At 34.3% G+C, this 19,851-nt stretch overlaps 1 protein-coding gene across 2 annotated transcripts; it reads left to right on the forward strand.

Moving 5' to 3' along the window:
* The first annotated feature begins 403 nt into the window (after window positions 1-403).
* Window positions 404-4,108, forward strand: LOC144553696 (receptor-like serine/threonine-protein kinase SD1-7). 2 transcript variants are annotated; one of them, XM_078301908.1, is made up of 7 exons: window positions 404-1,893; window positions 2,107-2,232; window positions 2,299-2,465; window positions 2,685-2,895; window positions 3,073-3,310; window positions 3,400-3,532; window positions 3,633-4,108. In XM_078301908.1, the coding sequence occupies exons 1-7, from the start codon at window positions 615-617 to the stop codon at window positions 3,939-3,941; spliced, it is 2,463 nt and encodes an 820-aa protein (XP_078158034.1). In that variant the 5' UTR covers window positions 404-614; the 3' UTR covers window positions 3,942-4,108. The 2 variants fall into 2 exon arrangements, with proteins under 2 accessions (XP_078158034.1, XP_078158035.1); XM_078301909.1 differs by having other exon boundaries at window positions 2,317-2,465; window positions 2,685-2,904.
* Window positions 4,109-19,851: the final 15,743 nt, after the last annotated feature.

Raw genomic sequence — 19,851 nt, forward strand, 5'->3', positions numbered from 1 at the left:
ATGTTATGGAGGTAGTGTTGGACATGCTGAATTAAGATTACTTATTAAGGAGGCTAAATAGAGAATAAATGTCAATTGAAAAGTAGACTTGAGACAGTCCCAAGTAAAGTTGAATCCAGTTCAAGTGCAATACTTGACTGTGTAGAATGAGATCTGAGTCATCCGTTTCAATCTGGCACGAATCTCAAAACCAAGCAGCCTATATTCAAAATAGATACCGAATAGATTTTGCCTCGGCTGGGAGTATTCTGCCTCCTCTAGGTACTTGAGAGAATATGGATTTATTAAAGTCCACTCAAGAATAAGGTTCTATAGAGGAAACAAGATGATAATTTTTTATATTATAAGGAATTCTAATTGCATAAAATTAGGCAGTTTTTAATGGTGTATGTTTCATTTTCATAAAGGCATAAGCATATACTACAAATCCTCAAGAAACAAACCATCAAAACCAAAGGTGTTTGGGTCACAATTTACCAATGAAGAAATGTCCAAGCTAGTTGATTGTTTGAAGAATTAATCAGCCATACAAAGGGGGGACAATTGCCATTTGTGACCTGCTCTCCATCCCTCTCTGATCCCCACAATGTTTTAATCTCCTTAAAATTGAAAACATGAAGACACAACTTCACAAGAAACTCATAGTTTCTCTTTTTCTATTTGCATCCTCACCACTTTCCTGGCCTATGGATACCCTACTTCCTGGCGAAAACATTACTACAAGACAGTCTCTCATTTCGTCCAACAACAAATTCGAGCTAGGCTTCTTCCCTCCCAGCTCCTCCCCAGGTATTTTTATCGGTATATGGTTCAGTGTTTCACCAGAGACTGTTGTGTGGGTTGCGAACCGAGATAGTCCCCTGAACAACAGTTCAGGAATACTAACCGTACATAGGAACGGGTCTCTAGTGCTATATGTTTCATTGGAAAGAGTGGTATGGTCATCTAGTACTAACTTAACAAGTATTACAAATGATATCAGTCCAATAGTGCAACTGAATGATTCAGGCAATCTTGTACTGAAAGATCTAATAAGTAATACTATCATATGGCAAAGCTTTGATCATCCAACAAACTCGTTGATTGCTGGGATGGAACTTGGCAAGAGATTGACAACTGGATTTGAAACAGTGCTTTCTTCATGGAAAAGCAGCAACAATCCATCAAAAGGGAACTACACGTTTAAGATGGACATTGAAGGTGCAGAGATGGTCTTACGGGACCATGATCAAATTAGGTTTAGAACTGGAATGTGGAACGGGATATATTTTAGTGGGCTAACCCAGATGTTAAGTTATAGTGATATGTTTACTTTCTTGTTTGTGCGGGATAAAGATGAGGTGCCATATGGATTTGAGGCTAAATCAACTCTGATTTTGGCACGATTATTTCTGAGTGATATTGGTATAATACAGCGGTTGGTTTGGGACCCAGATCAACAGATATGGAATGAGTTCTGGTCTGGACCAAAAGATGAGTGTGATTATTTTGGGAAATGTGGTGCTTTTAGTATATGTCAGCCTGATACTATCAACACTTGTAGTTGTCTCAGAGGATTTGAGGAAGCGGCACAAACCGAGTGGAACATGAGAGATTATTCTGGAGGGTGCAAACGACGAACCCCAGTAGGATGTACTGGTAACAGTGATGGGTTTTATGCGCTAAAAGGGGTGAAGCTACCATATTCCCATAATACAACTGTAGATGCTAATATAAGTGTTGAGGAGTGCAGGAGGAGATGCTTGATGAATTGTTCATGCTTGGCTTATTCCCCTTCAGATATAAGGCCATATGGAAGCGGGTGTGTTATGTGGAACACTGTACTGTTTGACATCAAGTATGTTATTGGTGGGCAAGACACCCTACATGTGAAGGTTTCAAAGTCTGAATTGGGTACAAATATCTTTCTTTCTTTTTTAATTTATAATCATCAAGTCAAACATTATTGAAGAAAAGTATTTGAGGATTTGTCCATATGTAAAAGCAACAATCTTAACAAGAAATATCTGGATGTCAATATAGAATTGTGAAGCAGGTAGAATTGCTAAGATTTCTTTTCATGAATTGTTTCTCTTCTTTTCATGAATTATTTCTCTATAAATGCAGGAACAAGTAACAAAAGGAAGCTGGCAATAATAATCGGAACAATAACAAGCATCGTGATATCAGTGCTTCTAATATGCTTATTTGGATATCTACTCAAGAGGAAGAAGATAAGATATGTAAAACAAGGTAAACAGATTGTGAAAATCAATTTTACTGTGGCTTTGTGATCTCTAACCTTCATAATTTATATAGAAATCATATTTTCTACAGATAAAACCAAAAAAAAGTACCTGGCACAAAATGACTCATTCCATGGTATAGACCTCCCAGTTTTTGATATGGAGACAATTTTGCAAGCCACAGACGATTTTTCGATAACAAATGAAGTAGGACAAGGCGCTTTTGGCATTGTCTACAAGGTATACTTTTTATTTGAATCATGCTCATGTTCTGCTTTAAGAAGACTTCTGACAACCTATCATTTTTTATTAAAAAAAAAAACTATCAAATTTAAATATTTTGGATGACGATGCGAGATAAGCATCCGAAATCAAAGATAGATGTAAAGTTTGTTTCTGTTAAAGCATACTGAAAAGTTAACTAGTTATTAATCAAAATGATAACTTACTATATGTTAGGGCAAGCTCACTTGTGGCCAAGAAATTGCAGTCAAACGGCTCTCCATGAATTCATCACAAGGATTGAACGAGTTCATGAATGAAGTTATGCTGATTTCCAAGCTACAACATAGGAATCTTGTTAAACTCCATGGATGCTGCATTGACAACAATGAGCGAATATTAATCTACGAGTTCATGACCAACAAAAGTTTAGATTTCTTCATATTCAGTATGCAACGTACAAATATTAACTAATTACACAACATTATTGATTAGTTAATTGTTTCTGATATTTGATCATTTATCAATTTATAATACCCAATGCAACTATTGATTTCAACTGTAACCTACAAATCTTACCCAGTCAAATTGGAAGTTGTTTATAATTCATGGGAACTTGCAACAGATACAGAGAAGCGTGCCTGCTTGAGTTGGAGAACAAGATTGGAAATAGTAACAGGGATTGCAAGAGGGCTTCTCTACCTTCATCACGATTCTAGATTCAACATAATCCATAGGGACCTCAAAGCAGCAAATGTTTTATTGGATGAAGAGATGAATCCAAAGATTTCAGATTTCGGCACAGCAAGATTGTTTGAAAGAGAACAGCCAGTAATAGGCACAGAAACAGTGATTGGGACTCGGTATGTACATTCAATTTTATGCTGCATATGGAATATGTTCAACTGTTTTGTTTATTAATTTCGTCTATTTGTATTTCCTATATATGAAGTGGATACATGTCTCCTGAGTACATCATAGAGGGTACATTTTCTGTCAAATCTGATGTGTATAGCTTTGGAGTAATACTCCTTGAGATTATAAGTCGCAAGAGGAACCAAGGGAATCAAAACCTTCTTGCATATGTAAGAATTAATCTCGTATATTTTTAATAATTTATATAACAAAACTGATGTGATTAAATATAATTGCTAATACATACCTCACTCATAATTCACACACAAGGCATGGAAATTTTGGGAGGAAGAAAACATTTTGAAGCTACTTGATGAAGCAGTACAAAGCACAGTTCTTACAGCAGAGCTATCAAGATGCATTCATGTGGGTCTTTTGTGTGTGCAAGAATGCCCCGATGATAGGCCATCTATGTCATCAGTTGTCATGATGCTATCATGTGACAACCTGGAGATACCGGCCCCAAAGAAACCCTTATTTGGCAGAAGCATTGGAGTGTTCGCTACTGATAGAAACTTCTACAAGTGTGACTCGATTAGTGTAGACCAATTGACTATGACGACAATAGAAGGTCACTAGAGAATCTAGGAGAAAGTAACGAAGCTCTCCTGAAAATGCTGGAACATTTGAATAGCAAATATTGTGTTATTTGGGGTTTCTTAGGAATTGACATGAATGTTAGTTGTCAAGATTGATATTACTATCTTCCTAAATTACAATTTTTTTTTGGGCCCTAGTTAATATAGTTTAAGTACTCCGAAATGATGAACTGTGAAGTTCGATTAAATTTGAGTATTACAAATCAGAAATATGCCCAAACTTCATAAAAGTTTGAATGTTTTAGGCACAATTGGGCACAGCTAGCTGCAACTAAAAATAAGAGCAAGAATATTAATTACAAGTTTAATATATAAATCCTGAAATTGGGCACAGGAAAGAAAGAACAAGTCATCCATCACTGTCTGGGTCCCAATCATCTGCTCAAGGCAAAAACCATGGGTCCTGCAGCTTATTGTCCCAATAAGACTAGCCTATTAGACTTCATCCTCCATCATATGAAAATAAGAAAAATATCAAGACTACCAAGAATGTTAGGGACTTGTACATCTCACATAACAAAATATCATGAATAAGTAATTTCATTTGATACATCATTGACTTAACTAATAATGAATCCACCAATAGAGCTGAATAGGGGTGATCTTGGTTCAAATAAATCAACGTGACTCTGCTATCGAGATAGTAGTAGATGCAAGTTTCATTCTTTTTCTCATTTTTCTTAGAGAACTTGTCTATCAATTGAAGAATTTGAAAAATGTAAAAGTGTGGATATCATCAAAATATCCAATTCTCACATACTGTTTGGCCTGAAATTTCTAGGAAAATAAAAAATAAAAATATTAAAAATAGAAAATATCGTGTGGGAATTTGAAAAATGGGAAAGCAATACACTCAAGACCGTGAAAAAAAACGAAAAAAAAAATATCGTAAGTGGGACGCCATATTTTTAATATTTTTATTTTTCAAATTTCTACACGAAATTTCCTATTTTTAAAATTTTTATTTTTATTTTCCTAGAAATTTCAGGCCAAACAGTATGTGAGAATTGGATATTTTGATGATATCCACACTTTTACATTTTTCAAATTCTTCAATTGATAGACAAGTTCTCTAAGAAAAATGAGAAAATGAAACTTGCATCTACTGCTATCTCGATAGCAGAGTCACGCTGATTTATTTGAACCAAGATCACCCCTATTCAGCTCTATTGGTGGATTCATTATTAGTTAAGTCAATGATGTATCAAAAGAATGAAAATTGCGGCATATATAGCTCCGCCACAATGACTCTCGCTTCTAGATTTTGGTATTTTAATTTCCGCTTTTTTGCATTTTCTGGTATGTTTACAGGTAGCCGTCAGGTCACCAATACTTCCAACGCTGAATCATTCTAAAACCCAACCAGATATAAACCTTCTCTGCAGAGACGGGTAAAGATATTAAGTTCATTCAGCACACCTGTGCTCCTGTGCTGCATGAAGATATGGCATTATGACTGTATTGCTCCTGTGTTGTATGAAGCCAAATCAGCCCTGCTAATATCTTTACCTGGTCACTCTACAATTAATTGTAATTTGGATTGGCCTTTGATTAGTCCCAACAAGCTTAACAGAAGCTCAATAATATAAATCTAAAACCTGATAGCCCCAAGTCCCATTTAAAATGTTTTTTCAAAGAAAATGACCTCTCTTTTGCACAAGTACAAATGACAAAACTGTCCTTGTTCTTTCAATTAAATCACCAGACTTATCCAATAGATAGATCCCCTGAAGAATTTTCAACATGATCAGATGGCCTGAATAAATAGAGTGACTAGTGACTTTCTTTGATGGTTGACAGGCAGTGAATTCATGATCACTCTCTCCAGTGGTCATGAAATAATTTTAGGTCTACACAATAAATCTGCTGTCAAGTATAACATTCAACACAATAATTGAGATGGATCGATGCCGTTTGTCTGGAAGCCAACTCTATTGACCTGGAGTATGTATAACCAGAAATGTTACTCCGATTTAAATCGTCAGGGTTCAGATTTATGGAGTTTCAGACAATTAGACTAATTTAGATAAAAGTTTAAATGTATCATGCATGATACATGCATGTATACCATAATATTGTTATGTTTAATAAACAAATTTTCGAATTATTTATTTGATTCAACATAACTACTTAAAATTCTCCTTTAAAAACAATGACTAAGTAGTATTAGAATAGTTAAATGATTAGAACTAGGGTGTTCTTAAGTTCACCAAGCCCCTTCGTGAACTAAAATCTAATCCCATTAAATCGGCTTCAAATAATGAATCTGAATCGTTGGAACCTGCCTACCTTACGAGTGATGCGTCTACATGTCAAAATTTAAACATTCGAATTAATTTAGTATAAAGTCCATCGGTCAAAATTAGAAGCTTAATAAATTAATTTTAATGCATTCATTTTTTGAATGATTTTTGATCGCTTGATGACTTTATACTAAATTAATTCGAATGTTTAAAATTTTCATATGTAGACACATCACTTGTAAGATAGGCGGGTTTCAATGGTTTAGATTCATCATTTAAAGTCGATTTGATGGATTTTAGACTTGAGTTCACTAAGAGCCTTGGTGAACTTAAGAACACCCTAGTTCTACTCTTCTTGTCATAATTTAGTAATGCATATAATATTCATTATGAATTAAGTTACATGGATAAGTTAATTTATTCAAGAGATGTTATCACTTTACCATTGTTTATCTTCACAAAATATAATCTGATAACTGCCTGCTCTTCTGGAAGCAGTGTTGTGAGGCACTGGGTTCATGCCGCATGCGGCATGACTGGAATCGCACAGACTCTCTGACTTGGAAATTTCTTTAATTCCTGGCTTCCAAGCCACATGCGGCATGAGTGATGCTGAAAAAGTACTTGGAGCAATCTTTGAACTGTATTATTTTATGTGTGATTTAGTAGTATTTAATTATAAAATGTTTAATGAATTTGAATCTGATTTCTATCAGATTCTTCTATTTTATGTATGTATGTTTAATTCTATTACTATGATTATGTATGTGTGATTTTATACATGTATGTTTGAAGGTATATATTACTATTGTTATGTCAATTTGTTTTATTGTCCGAAAAAGAAATCTTTGGAGTAGTTATTTCCAGCTCGAAAATCACCCCGTTATTTCCTCTGTATACTGGTATACAAATTGTTTCAGTTTTTGGAAAAAAAAGCGCAATGCTCATTTCAGTGATTCAGTAACCCAGTGATTCAGACATTTGAGTAATCCAATTATTCAATAATCCAGTCCAGTCATTCAGTAATCTAGTCCTCTAAAACTGAAACCTGAATTGAAAAAGCAAAATAGTCATAGTTGTGGAGAATACAGTTGATGTTTAGAGTCTTGTTTACTATTGTAATTCTTTTGAGTTGGTGAGTTGGGCCCTTGCTATTTTCCTTGTTGTACCAACGAGATTAAATTTGAAAGACAAATGTGTCTTTCTCAGATTTTTGTCTTGCATCACTCGGTACATCAATACTGCACCAGTCATCTCAATTGTACCAGTCATGACACATTTATGAATAAATTATGAATGAGTACCAATATACCCCTAGAGATCAATAAATTATTAAAAGGCCGTTAGAAATATATGGAATTCTAAATGATGGTTTTCATTATTCCGTATATGTCAGATAACAGAGAAAACCTTGTCAGGTAACAATTTACAAGATTACAACAAGTGGTAATAAGAGAGGAGAATAATTATGTAATTCAATGCCATTGCTGGATAAGGGAAAAATATATATATATATATTTAGGCTTTCTCTGTAAATGGTCTAGAAAACCCATGAAAGAGAGAAGAGAATGATGGGTTCAATTATGGGCCCAGAAATGAGGTCCAATATTTGTATTTAACTAAGAGGAGGGTTCAAATGCCTCCATGTTTTTGTGTCTCCATAATGTCTCTATCTCTCTCCATCATTTTCAAAGTTCAAACAGTCGATCCGAACCGCTCAACTTAACCTCCATACTAAAATATGTTTGGAGACCAAATTTTATATTTTTAGAAAGTTTTTTACTATTTTTTTAGATAGGTACAAAAATACTGTTTTTAGATGGTTCAGATTTACTGATTTTGTACCTATCTAAAAAAATAGTAAAAAACTTCCTAAAAATATAAAATTTGGTCTCCAAACATATTTTAGTATGGAGGTTACGTTGAGCGGTTCGGATCGATTGTTTGAACTTTGAAAATGATGGAGAAAGATGGAGGCATGATGGAGGCACAAAAACATGGAGGCATTTGAACCCTCCTCTTTAACTAATAAAGCAAACTAAAATTAGGAAATGATGACTGCGTGGTGAGGTCTTTATATTTTGTCTGTTCGCATATAAATCAAGGCCTTATGCGTCTGCTTGTTTTCGTTCAGGTGAATCATGCCATTCTTATTGAACTGCCAAACACCTGCCATTGTTCCTCTCTCTCTCTCTCTCTCTCTCTCTCTCTAAGGATAATATGGTATGTGTGAGAGAGTACTTGGTGGTAGTGTCACGGATTGCTCAATTTGGGGGAATTTATAGTTAGGGGCAGATTTACAAATAGCCTAGGGGTGCTAAGCCACCTCATGATTTTGAAAATTTTAATTACGTAAGTTGAAATTTAATTGAATTTTTATTTTACTGAACTTTGTATATACTTCAGCCTCCTCATAAAGTATCAAATGTGTGTTTGTTGTCTAGTGGTGTAGGCTCTATTTTATACTTGGAAGGTCTTAAATTCAAATCCTACTAACTACAAATTAATAATTATGCATTTTAAGTTCTCAGCCCCTCTCTATGTAGATTTTCTAGTTCAAACAGGGGGATGGAATGATTAAATGCATGACAATGATGCATGTTGTGTAGGGTTGGAACAATTTTTTTATATGTTTGGTATATATATGCTTCAAGTTAAGTGAAGATAAATTATGTTTGCTCAATTGGACACGCTTGCCAAACTTGCCTACAGTTTATAAACATTTTCTTATGTTTTTCATGTGAGAGATTACATAATCAAAATTTAACTGAAGATTATTTTTTTGTAAATTAATATAAGAGCATTGTTTGAATTGACTCTCCAATTAGAGGTGTTCAAATGACCGGTTCAGTTAAAACCCGAATTAAAATGATCAAAAGAAAATTTCATTCGGTTTTATAAAAATCTATCTGAACCAGGTGAATTAAACTTGTAACTGAATAAAAGAACTGAAATAAATTGGTATGTTTGATTGAACCAAAATAAGAGAGGTTAAAACACAATATATACAAGTACATTTAATAATTATAAAAATAAATATTAAAATATATATCAGTCGAGCTAAAATTAGAAAGATTAAACTGATTCAAATATATAAAAAAGAACTCAAATTAATATAAAATAAATTCCGGTTTGTTTATTAGTTAAACCAAATAAAATATAAAAAATCAAAGTAATTCAAAATTTTAATTGAACCAAACCATTTAAACCGCAAAACCGAACTATTTAATTCAAAGTTTGATAGTTGAATTGAAAATCAAATAAATCATATCCAATAAACACCCTTACTACCACCCCTCTGCTTAAAAAAACAACGAGGACATATATGTCATACTAAGATCCCATGAAACACTATCATCATTTTTTTTGCTAAATTAACAAGAATTGGTTCTTAGCTTATAACACTAGCTAGAGCTTATTCCAAAGGAACAATGCCAACTAAAAGAGAAGTTAGCTTATAAGATAAGGTCAACCTTCTTTAGTTATATTACGGTTTTTAATAATAAAACGTGCATGCAATTAAGTTCAGATTCTAATCGGACGGTTGAGATCTAACCTCAAAATTTAATTGAGGATCAACCTTTGATCTAGAGACGAAGATAATGTTCTCTGTGTGAAAGGTTGCATGTTCGAAATTGAAACATAAATTTCTTGTGAATATTAAATAGTTGGATCACTTGATATTTATTCTTTACTAAAAAAACCTCAAATTTTGAATTAACTCAGAGAATCACTCGAGGGAGGTGTTTTTGGGGCAATGAAAAACAATTGAAATGGATCTTTCATGCAGCTTTCATGTATCACACGAATGTGAAAAAAAAATTATTATCTAATGTCAAGAGTTGATAATTAACCTTTATATAATTTTGACAATATTATCCTCTTCCTTCTCTCTAGCTACTCTCGAATTATACAAGCAGTGATAATATTTTTATTTTGTGACAGATAATTTATTTTAAGTATGAAATGACTAAAATATTATTAAATGTTTACGGTATACAAACATATATATGTTTAATGGTTTATTAATTGGGAAAAAGATAGTAATTTTTTTTTAATTGTAGGCGCTTTATTAAATATTCATAATACATGAGATGTTTTATTTAAACTTATTTAGTTTTAATTTTTGCTTTTGTGTGTGTATATATATATATATATATATATTTGTAGGAAAAATATATTTGTATGATTTTTTCTTTGTACATGAAAGATAACGAACGTTATGTAGGGCTGAAAACGGGATCCGAATTATCCGCTTCGAATCCGATCCGTATTCGGATGAAATTTGAATTCGGATAAATAGATCCAGATATATTTATAATGTGAAGAAAACATCCGACTTCAGATACTGTGTGATAAACGGAGTGGATATCTGGTTTTATTCGGATCCGAAATGTACTTACCAGCGCTGCTGCAGCTGAAGCGGTAATATCCATGAACCCGTTTTCTTTTGAGGCATTTGGCTTTTGCCCGTAGATATCCTGTTTCTGTCTTCACATGGGGTGTCAGATGAAGGACAAAGGAGGGGTCCTTGGCCTATTAAGGCCTCAATATATACTTTAATTTAAATTGTGGGACTAATTTTATCTTGGAACAGGAGCAATTTCTATTGCACACAATGGAGAAAATGAATGGATTATCTCCAATCTAGTTGTAAGGTTTTGTCCTATGATCTTGTAATTTAATAAATTTGGTCTGGGCCATGAAAGTTTCTATTTTTTTTTTTCTTATTTTGCATTACAAAACAAAAGTCGGTTTTGAATATAATATTTGAGTGAATTATTCATATAAATCAATTATCCAACAATTATTCATTTCGTATTTGTATTTGAATCCGTATTAGTATATTATCCTCTCCGTATACGTATTCGTTTAAGGCGAATTTGATTTTAAATTTTGACATCTGTTTACTATATGTATCCGTATTCGTATCCGCTCATTGAAAAATGGATACAGATTTGGTATCAACATTATCCGCTCCGAATCCACTCCGTTTTCACCCCTAACGTTTTGATGTAAATATTATTATTACTAGTTTAATTAAAATGATATTTAAAATTGTGATGTATAAATTAATCAAGGATATTATGATCATTTTCATCGGTAAAATTGAGAATTAAATAGTAATTAATTGTTATATTTAAAATTTTAAAGTCAACCTTATTAGGACTAAAGACTTAGTTATTGTTATTTAATCTATGTAAACGCAACACTCACAAGGTAGACAGATTTCAATGGTTTGAATTCGTCATTTGAAGCCGATTTAGTAGATTTTAGATTTGAGTTCACCAAAGGACTTGGTGAACTTAAGAACACCCTAGTTCTACTCATTTTACTTTTTTTTTTTTTATAGATAATACTTTTATTATTCGTTATAATAACCAGATGGAAAAAAGAATTTATAAATAATATAAAGGTTCTCATGTCAGACATACTCTGAAACTGATAATAAAGCATACGATATTCCTAAAATTCGCAAATACTATTCTTATACAAAATGCTTTGTGTAAATGACTACAACAAAGCGCATCTGGTGTAGTGGTATCATACCCTCCCACGGTACTGACCAGGGTTAAATTCCCTGGATGCGCAATTGTATTTCTATTTTCTTTCCTTTATAGTCTTTTTGTGTTAAATTGCAGGTATTCTGCCGCATTTTTTTATTAATCGAAAATAAAATAAAAAAATATCAAGAAAGGGTATCGTTTTGCTGAAAAATTAAAATGTAGGAAAAACGGGATGGTTTATCCTGTCCATCTACAATGTTTGGATGGGATAAACTATTCTGTCCAGATTAGTGCTCCGCTAATCTTATGAAATAGAAAAAAGAAATAAAAGAATTTCTTGGACGGAATAGATTATCCCATCCAGCAAAAAAATGCTACAGTGCCAGACGGGATAATCTATCATGTTCAAGGTATTTTTATTTTTTTTTATGTTAAATCGCTAATAAGGGTCAAGATTAACATGATGGGATGGTTTATCCCGTACAGATACTTTAGCTAGACGGGATAAACCATCCCGGTTTTCTTAAATTTTGATTTTTCACCAAAGCAATCCTCTTTTGCGATATTTTTTTATTTGTATTTTCTATTAATAAAAAAATTGGGGTATTATGTAATAGGGTAATTTCATAGTCTCCAAAATAATCCAATCACCCAGTATAGTTTATAAATTATATGGAGTAGACTACAATCGAAAGAAAAAAGGGGAAAATAATTCATGAGTTTACATTTAACTTAAATTTGTATACTTGTGTCTCACTCTTCACTGGAACTAATTTTTCTTAATTGATATAAACAAACCTTAAGTTAGAACCTTATATCAATTACGAAAATTGTGTTCCAATGAAGAGAGACAAATAAAAATAGTTATACCTTATGTAATTAAGTGCATGGTTGATCAAGGTTATCCGTATAATATTCTTTAAATATTCTCTCTTTTTTATTATTTGTAAATCTGAGTTTAGTTGAGTGGCTTTCATGTTATAGCTGCAGGAAATATACTAGGTAGTATTTTGATGCACATCTCTTATTTGTACATGCAAATGTTTATACTAAATATGAAAATTATTTATCTTTTTTTTTTTTTTTTTTTTTTTTGAAATAAGTGGTCATTGCCACCGATTTTCATTAGAAAATCCCAAGGGTGAAGATGGTACCAAGTTGGTACCAACACACCTATGTTCTTACAGCAATCCTCATAGCTAGAAATAGAACAAAACACCACATAGAGAATATAGCTTTGTAACAACAAAACAGCAAAAACTAAAGGCAGTCATAATAAAAAACGCCGGTTCGAAGATCTTCAAATGAAGTCAGGTCCAATAGATCATCATCATATAGTGTCATCTGCTCTAGGTTATGAATACCTAAAGAAATAAGCTCACCAGCCCCTAAAAAGCTAACATATCACCAACGAATCAACATATGCATAATAGTCCCTGTAAACAAAGAAATCTCAAAACAATTCATCAAAGCCTCCATAAACCAGAAACCCGAACAGACAAGTATAGAACATCACAAAAAAGAACTTTAGCATAAAAGACCCTAAAATATTAGGTCACCGCTATTGTTAAGTTGCTTCCACTATATCCTGCACTAGTTGAGGAACCTTCTTCATCACTAGAAATGATCTCTACTCCATGCATAGGGGTTGAAACTTGTGTAGCCTCCATGGAAATGACCATTGTACACCCTATCAGGTCCTTCAAATCACAAGGTAAAATTAGATTCAAATGACATGTAAGATCTGTTTTTTGGTTTAAAGCCCAAAATCTAGCCATAGTTAATATTTTTGAACCTATTGCATGCACATGCTGTATATTACCTTCTTTAAAAATAATCCTATTTCTATCCAACCAAATATTCCATAAAACAGACCCTCGAATTATTTCAATAATATTTGGTTCTTTTAATGGAATACAGTAATCCATTTCCCACAGGGTATCTATAGTCATATAATCAAAAGAAAAGTTATTATACTTAGCTATCCAATTCCAAATCGATCGTGCAAAAGTGCAAGTCACAAACAAGTGGTCAACAGTTTCCTTTTGGGAACAATACACACATGTAGTATCACCTGTCCATCCTTGTTTACTTAATCGATCTTTAGTTAAGACACGCTTTTGTCTTACTAACCATAAGAAAATCTTGATTTTTAAGGGAATTTTAGCCTTCCAAATACTATTGTAAGTATTAACAGGGACTCCACCAAATTCTAAGAACTTATAAAGGGAATTAACAGTAAAGGTACCATGTGGATTCCACTTCCAAGAGATTTGGTCAGCAGTAAGGTTTAAACTAACAGAAGAAATACGGTTGACTAAGGCTATCCATTCAGTAAGGAGAGTTTATGTTAATTGTCTAGCAAATTGAATATTTAATCTATTGTTTTGAAAAGATGCAGCTACCCTAATATTTTGGTCATAAGCAATTTCAAAGAGACTAGGGAAATCAACACTTAGCAACGTATCTCCACACCATGTATCTAACCAAAATCTTATTGATTCCCCATTACCAACAGACCAACTACTACTTACCTGAATAATATGTCTAAATTTTAAGATATCATTCCATAAAGAAGATTTCACTCTTCTATCACCTGTATACGAATATTTTTCAATTATGAGCTCTTTCCATGTACCTGTTACCTTATTATCATAAAACCTAAACAACCATTTAGCCAACAAGGAGATATTCATACGTTGGAGATCTAAGACCCCAAGACCTCCTTGGTTCTTACTTTTACAGACCTTATCCCAAGCAATTGGAGATGCTTTTTTCCTAACAGTGTTCCCTCCAAACAATAGAAATTTACGTCTTAATCTATCAATTTTATACCTAATCTTACTTGGCATTTTATAAAAAGATAGCCAGTATAACGGAATAGATGAAATAACTGAGTTGACCAAAGTAACTTTTCCCCCCATTGACATCAGCTTGCCTTTCCATGTTTGTAAACGTTTTTCTATTTTTTCAACTAAAGGCAACCATTCATTCTCGCTTAACTTTTTCCAATGCAAAGGTACACCTAGGTACATGATTGGTAGCTGCACTAATTTACATCCTAACAAGCTAGCTAGTTCTTGGCCCTCCACAGTGCTAATGTTTAAAGATACCATCTCACTCTTGTCAAAATTAATTTTCATACCCGAAAGATTTTCAAAGCATAATAATAACCACCTAAGAACAGTGATCATTTTTCTATCAGCTTTCAAGAAAAGTAAAGTGTCATCTGCGAAATGTAAATTCAATATATTTCTACAAGTAGAAAAATTTCCTAAACCTTGGATCAAACCTGATTGTTGAGCTCTCAATAATATTTTATTTAACGCATCAGCTACAAGGTTAAATAATAAAGGGGATAGAGGATCCCCTTGACGTAAACCCCTTTTACAATGAAAGTAAGCCCCTAATTCTCCATTTAAATTTATGCAAGATCTTCCACTCTCTGAGAATAAGGTAATCCAAGAAATAAACCTATCACCAAATCCTCGCAAATGTAAAACCTCCAACAAGAAATCCCAATGGACTCGGTCATATGCCTTTTCAAAATCCAGTTTAAATAACACACCTTGTTCTTTATGCACCCTAACTTTATGTAAAACTTCGTTGGCCACTATAATATTATCCATTATCAGTCAATGGACTCGGTCATATACCTTTGATAAATGCAGTTTGGGATGCATCAATTAGATCATCAATGCACAAAGAAAGCCTATCCGTTAAACATTTTGTAATAATTTTCATGCTACAATTTATTAAGCTTATTGGTCTAAAGTTTCTAACTTCATTGGCATTATCTTTCTTTGGGATTAAACAAATAGAAGCCATATTAATCCTTGCTAAATCCAATTGATTATTATAAAAAGCTACTACCAATTGCATAAAATCATGTTTGATATCCTCCCAAAAAGTTTGATAAAACAAGAAAGAGAACCCATCAGGGCCTGGTGCCTTTGATGGGTTACATGAAAAAACTGTTTTAGTAATCTCATCTAATGTAAAAGGTGCTTCTAAATCCTGCTGTTGTTCATAAGTTAGTTTTTCTGAATCAGCCCACAATGGCTGAATCGACACTTTTCTATTTGTAGTAGTCCCTAACAAGTTCTTATAAAAACCTGTGATGTGATTCCTAATTAAATGAACATCCTGTACTAGAATTCCATCAATCATAAGTGCGAAAATAGAATTTTTCTTTTTTCGAATAGATGCTTGAATATGAAAAAACTTAGTATTAGTGTCCCTTTCTAGAAACCACTTTGTCTTAGCCCTACTTTGCCAATAAATCTCTTCATCCCTAAATATTTTTTTAAAATCTAATTGACAATCCTGCCACTGTTGTTGATCAACCATATCCAAAGAGTCTAATTCAGCTAAACATTCATATCTATCTAGTTTATGTAATAGTTGAGTTTTAGTTTTCCGTTGAGTAGCCCTAAAATTATTATTCCATCCACGCAATTTCTGGCGCATAAACTGAAGTTTTAACCTCCAACTATTAGCTACATCATGTGTTAATGTATAAGAATTCCACCATTTAATAAGTAAGTCTGTAAAGCCCTCTTGATGTAACCAATCTTTTTCAAATCTAATATGTTTATTCCCAACAAACGAAACAGCCTGAGTACTAACTATGATGGGATTATGGTCAGACTGAATTCGAGGTAAAGAATAAGCTCCTGAATTATGAAAATGAGAATTCCAACTAATAGAACATAAAAACCTGTCTAATAGCGCTTTAGAATTAGAAAAAATAGACCTTGCCCATGTAAAACTTCTATCATTCAAACCTAATTCCATTAATCCAAGATCAGCAATGCAAGTATTAAACCTATTACTCAACACATAGTTATACGTCTTTCCTACTTTTTCACTCTGTCGCCTAATTAGATTAAAATCCCCACAAATCATAACAGCATCAGGTCCTATAGAACAAATTTCCTTTATTTCCTTTAAAAAATTACCTCGTAGATGAGAAACAGTAGGACCATAAACAACAGAAAAAATCCACTCAAAAGAATCTATTTTATTTTTTAAAAGCACTGATACAGAAAAATCTTTTATCCAAATCGACTTTACTTCATATAAATCAGCATTAATACCTAATAAAATACCCCCGGAGCTACCCATCGACGGTTTATAATGCCAATTAGTAATAGTTGTACTTAAAGTACTGAAAAAACGAGAAGGATAAACTTCTAATTTAGTTTCTTGAATCCCAACAATATCTATTTTATTATGAAGGAGGATATCTTTTAAAATACGTTTAGCTACCGGATTACCTAATCCCCTAATATTCCAACTTAAAATTCTACTCATTAGGCAAACCAGATACACCCTCATAATTCTCTAGCATAACTCTAGAACTAATATTTACCACAGTTTCCCCTGCTGCTTTTTTGGCTGCTAGTAAGTCATCCATCACAAGGTCAAATCGTTCCTTATGAAGCCCTCGCAAATAGTTTATAACAATCAGTTTAGCATCATAACATTCTCCTAATTTAAACCCCGCAATCTCATATAACTGAATCAGCTCATCATCTGTAAAATCCACAAATGGGAAATCATCTAGAAAACTAACATTACCTGGACCAGCTGCTGGTTGTCGTCCACCCCTACCACGGCGACCACCTCGACCTCGGCCCCTGCGGTTGACGACATGCTGTACCTGTCCACCCCTCAGGCGGGTACTATGGCGTGGCTCCTCCGGTATTGCTAGCGGGCCCTCTGTAACATCTGGTTGAGCAGGAACCACTTTCTGAATTTCTGAACCTGCTGGTAACTCATTCGCCACCCCTGGATTTACCAAAGCAAGATCCAATGAAGTTGCACCAAACTCTTTAGCCGACCCTTTCCCATCAGCATTCCCCTTATCCCCTTGTTGCTCAGTCTGAATCAGGTCCTCAAGCTGATCGCCTGAATTAGCAGCAGCACTCATCCCAATCATCTCCTTATCACCAATAGCCTCCTTCTCACAAGGGAGCTTATCTATCAGCTGTGTACTATGCCTTGACTCCGACAGAATTGGTGGTGGCACCACTGTAAATTGCATAGAGACCCCTTTGCTACTAACATCTTTCGATGATTCCCCAATCTGCTCACCTGACTTATCACCATAAAACCCCTCTTCTCTTAAAGATGAGAATGGATTACTATCTAAAAGATCCTCATCTTCATCCTCCTCAACCTCCTTTCCCTCGTCACGCCAAACACCTTTACCTTTCCCCATCACTTCCGCAACCTTCCGTCGCTGACCTTCCTCAACCTTCTGCTCACCAATTACTATCCCACGACCTGAACCCTGCCTCTCTTTAATCCCTTTAGAACTCTTAGCCTTGTTCTCAACCAAAGGTTCCTCCCAAAAAGGAGTCTCCCAAGTACGTCTTTCCTGCCAATAAGAAACTGATCTACCTAGACTCATAGCACCTCCCTTCTGTAATCTATCAATCTCAATAGTCAGAAAATAAAACCGATGTAGCTGATCATTGCCAACAAAGTGTAAAACCCGGGCCTTAGGAATGCTTGCTACATCCGGCACTCCTACTTTCAATCGAAGAACGGAAAAATCATAGTGCCCGCTAGAACGGGGATCAACATCAATCAAGAAACCCCCTAAATTATCAACTAACCTACGAAACTCCATTCGAGACCATAGCTGTGGTGGAAAACCTCGGATATTGAGCCAGACTTGCACTGGTTCATATCCTCCATCATGTGAAAGAAAGTCGAACAGAGCCACCTCAAAAGCTACATCTCCCAACCAAAGCTGCCCTTTCGCCAGTACCTCAGATCTCCACTCGTCATTTGGTGGATCCAGCAGGTATAGGTTATCCCCTAAAAGGCGAGGTACCCACGCAAAGCCATTTGTCGGATGCTCCTTCACTAAATGTGATTGAATGAAATCCTTACCAAATGCCAAATCATCCTTGACCACAATCCCCCTCTTAATCACCTCATCAAAATCCCTAATCGCATTGGTAGGAAAGAATTTCATATTCGGAAATTTCATCGCTTCTCCAAGCACTTCCTGAGAAACAGATCGAGTCGCCGACTTTAGCATGGTTGCTTTGCAGTGATAAGAACGATGACCCAATCGATGACAGCGGAAACACACTACTGCGTTCCGACAGGAAATCGCCTGGTGGCCTTTATCGCCACACTTGAAACAGTAAGGTTTAGAAGAAAAGGAAGAACGCCGGATCTGATCGATCTTGGTAGTCACTGCCTGGTTAATAAATTGTCGCTGATCTGTTTGTGTAGAGGTTGTTGTGTGCCTATCTATAGCGGAGTAAGGAGCTGACTCTGGAATGACCCGCTTAGGACCAGCAAGAACTGTAGTCGCATAGGATCGACTGGAGATGAGAGAATATGGATTCGGCGGTGCACTCCCCAAATCGTGAGACACTCCTCCTGATCGAGCGGCTAACAAAGAATCCCCAATTTCTACTGTCGGTGATAGATGAATTGGCAGAGCTTGGCGAACTGGATCAGTTGTGGCCCCAGTGTGTCGTTCTTTGAGTACCCCTTCTGCCTCGCGTAACGTCTGTGTAAAATGTAATAGACGCTGCAGAGACGACTCGAAATCTGAAATCACTGACGAGATATCCATCTCCATTGTGGTCCGAATAAACAAAAGTAAAAGGCTTGAACTCAAGAATTGAAATCTTGAAAGTCCGGGAGCGGAGGAGGCCCAATATCCTTTTTGAACGAGTAAAATAACAACTTCTGAATTTCAATTCTTAATTACATAAGGTATAATAACTACATTTATTATCAAAATAAATATTTAAAAAAAATTATAAATATGGTACTTTGGTATTGTCAATGCACTAATCAAGTCATACTATGGATTTAGTTCTGCATTTTCGAAGTTTAAATAGTCAACCTGAACTATTCAACATAATCTCCATATAAAAATGTACTTGAAAATCAAATTTAGGATTTTTTTTTTCAGAAATTTTTCTATTTTTCAGATAAATAAAATAAAATCACTACTTTTGAATAGCTGAAAATCTTTAAATCAGGTGATATTCTACCTATCTAAAAAATAGTAAAAACAAATTCTAAAAATTTAAAATTTGGTTCGAAATTCATTTCATATGAAGATCATGTTGAGTGGTTTGGATTGACTGATTAAACTTTA

The sequence above is a fragment of the Carex rostrata genome, chromosome 5 (assembly GCF_964058835.1).
Source record: "Carex rostrata chromosome 5, lpCarRost1.2, whole genome shotgun sequence".
NCBI lineage: Eukaryota > Viridiplantae > Streptophyta > Magnoliopsida > Poales > Cyperaceae > Carex > Carex rostrata.

Excerpts from the sequence above, each read along its gene's own strand:
- LOC144553696 (XM_078301908.1), top strand. The coding sequence starts at position 615 with ATGAAGACACAACTTCACAAGAAACTCATAGTTTCTCTTTTTCTATTT. Across the intron at positions 2,233-2,298 it reads GATAAGATATGTAAAACAAG|AAATCATATTTTCTACAGAT; the intron begins GTAAACAGATTG and ends TAATTTATATAG. Across the intron at positions 3,533-3,632 it reads ATCAAAACCTTCTTGCATAT|GCATGGAAATTTTGGGAGGA; the intron begins GTAAGAATTAAT and ends TTCACACACAAG.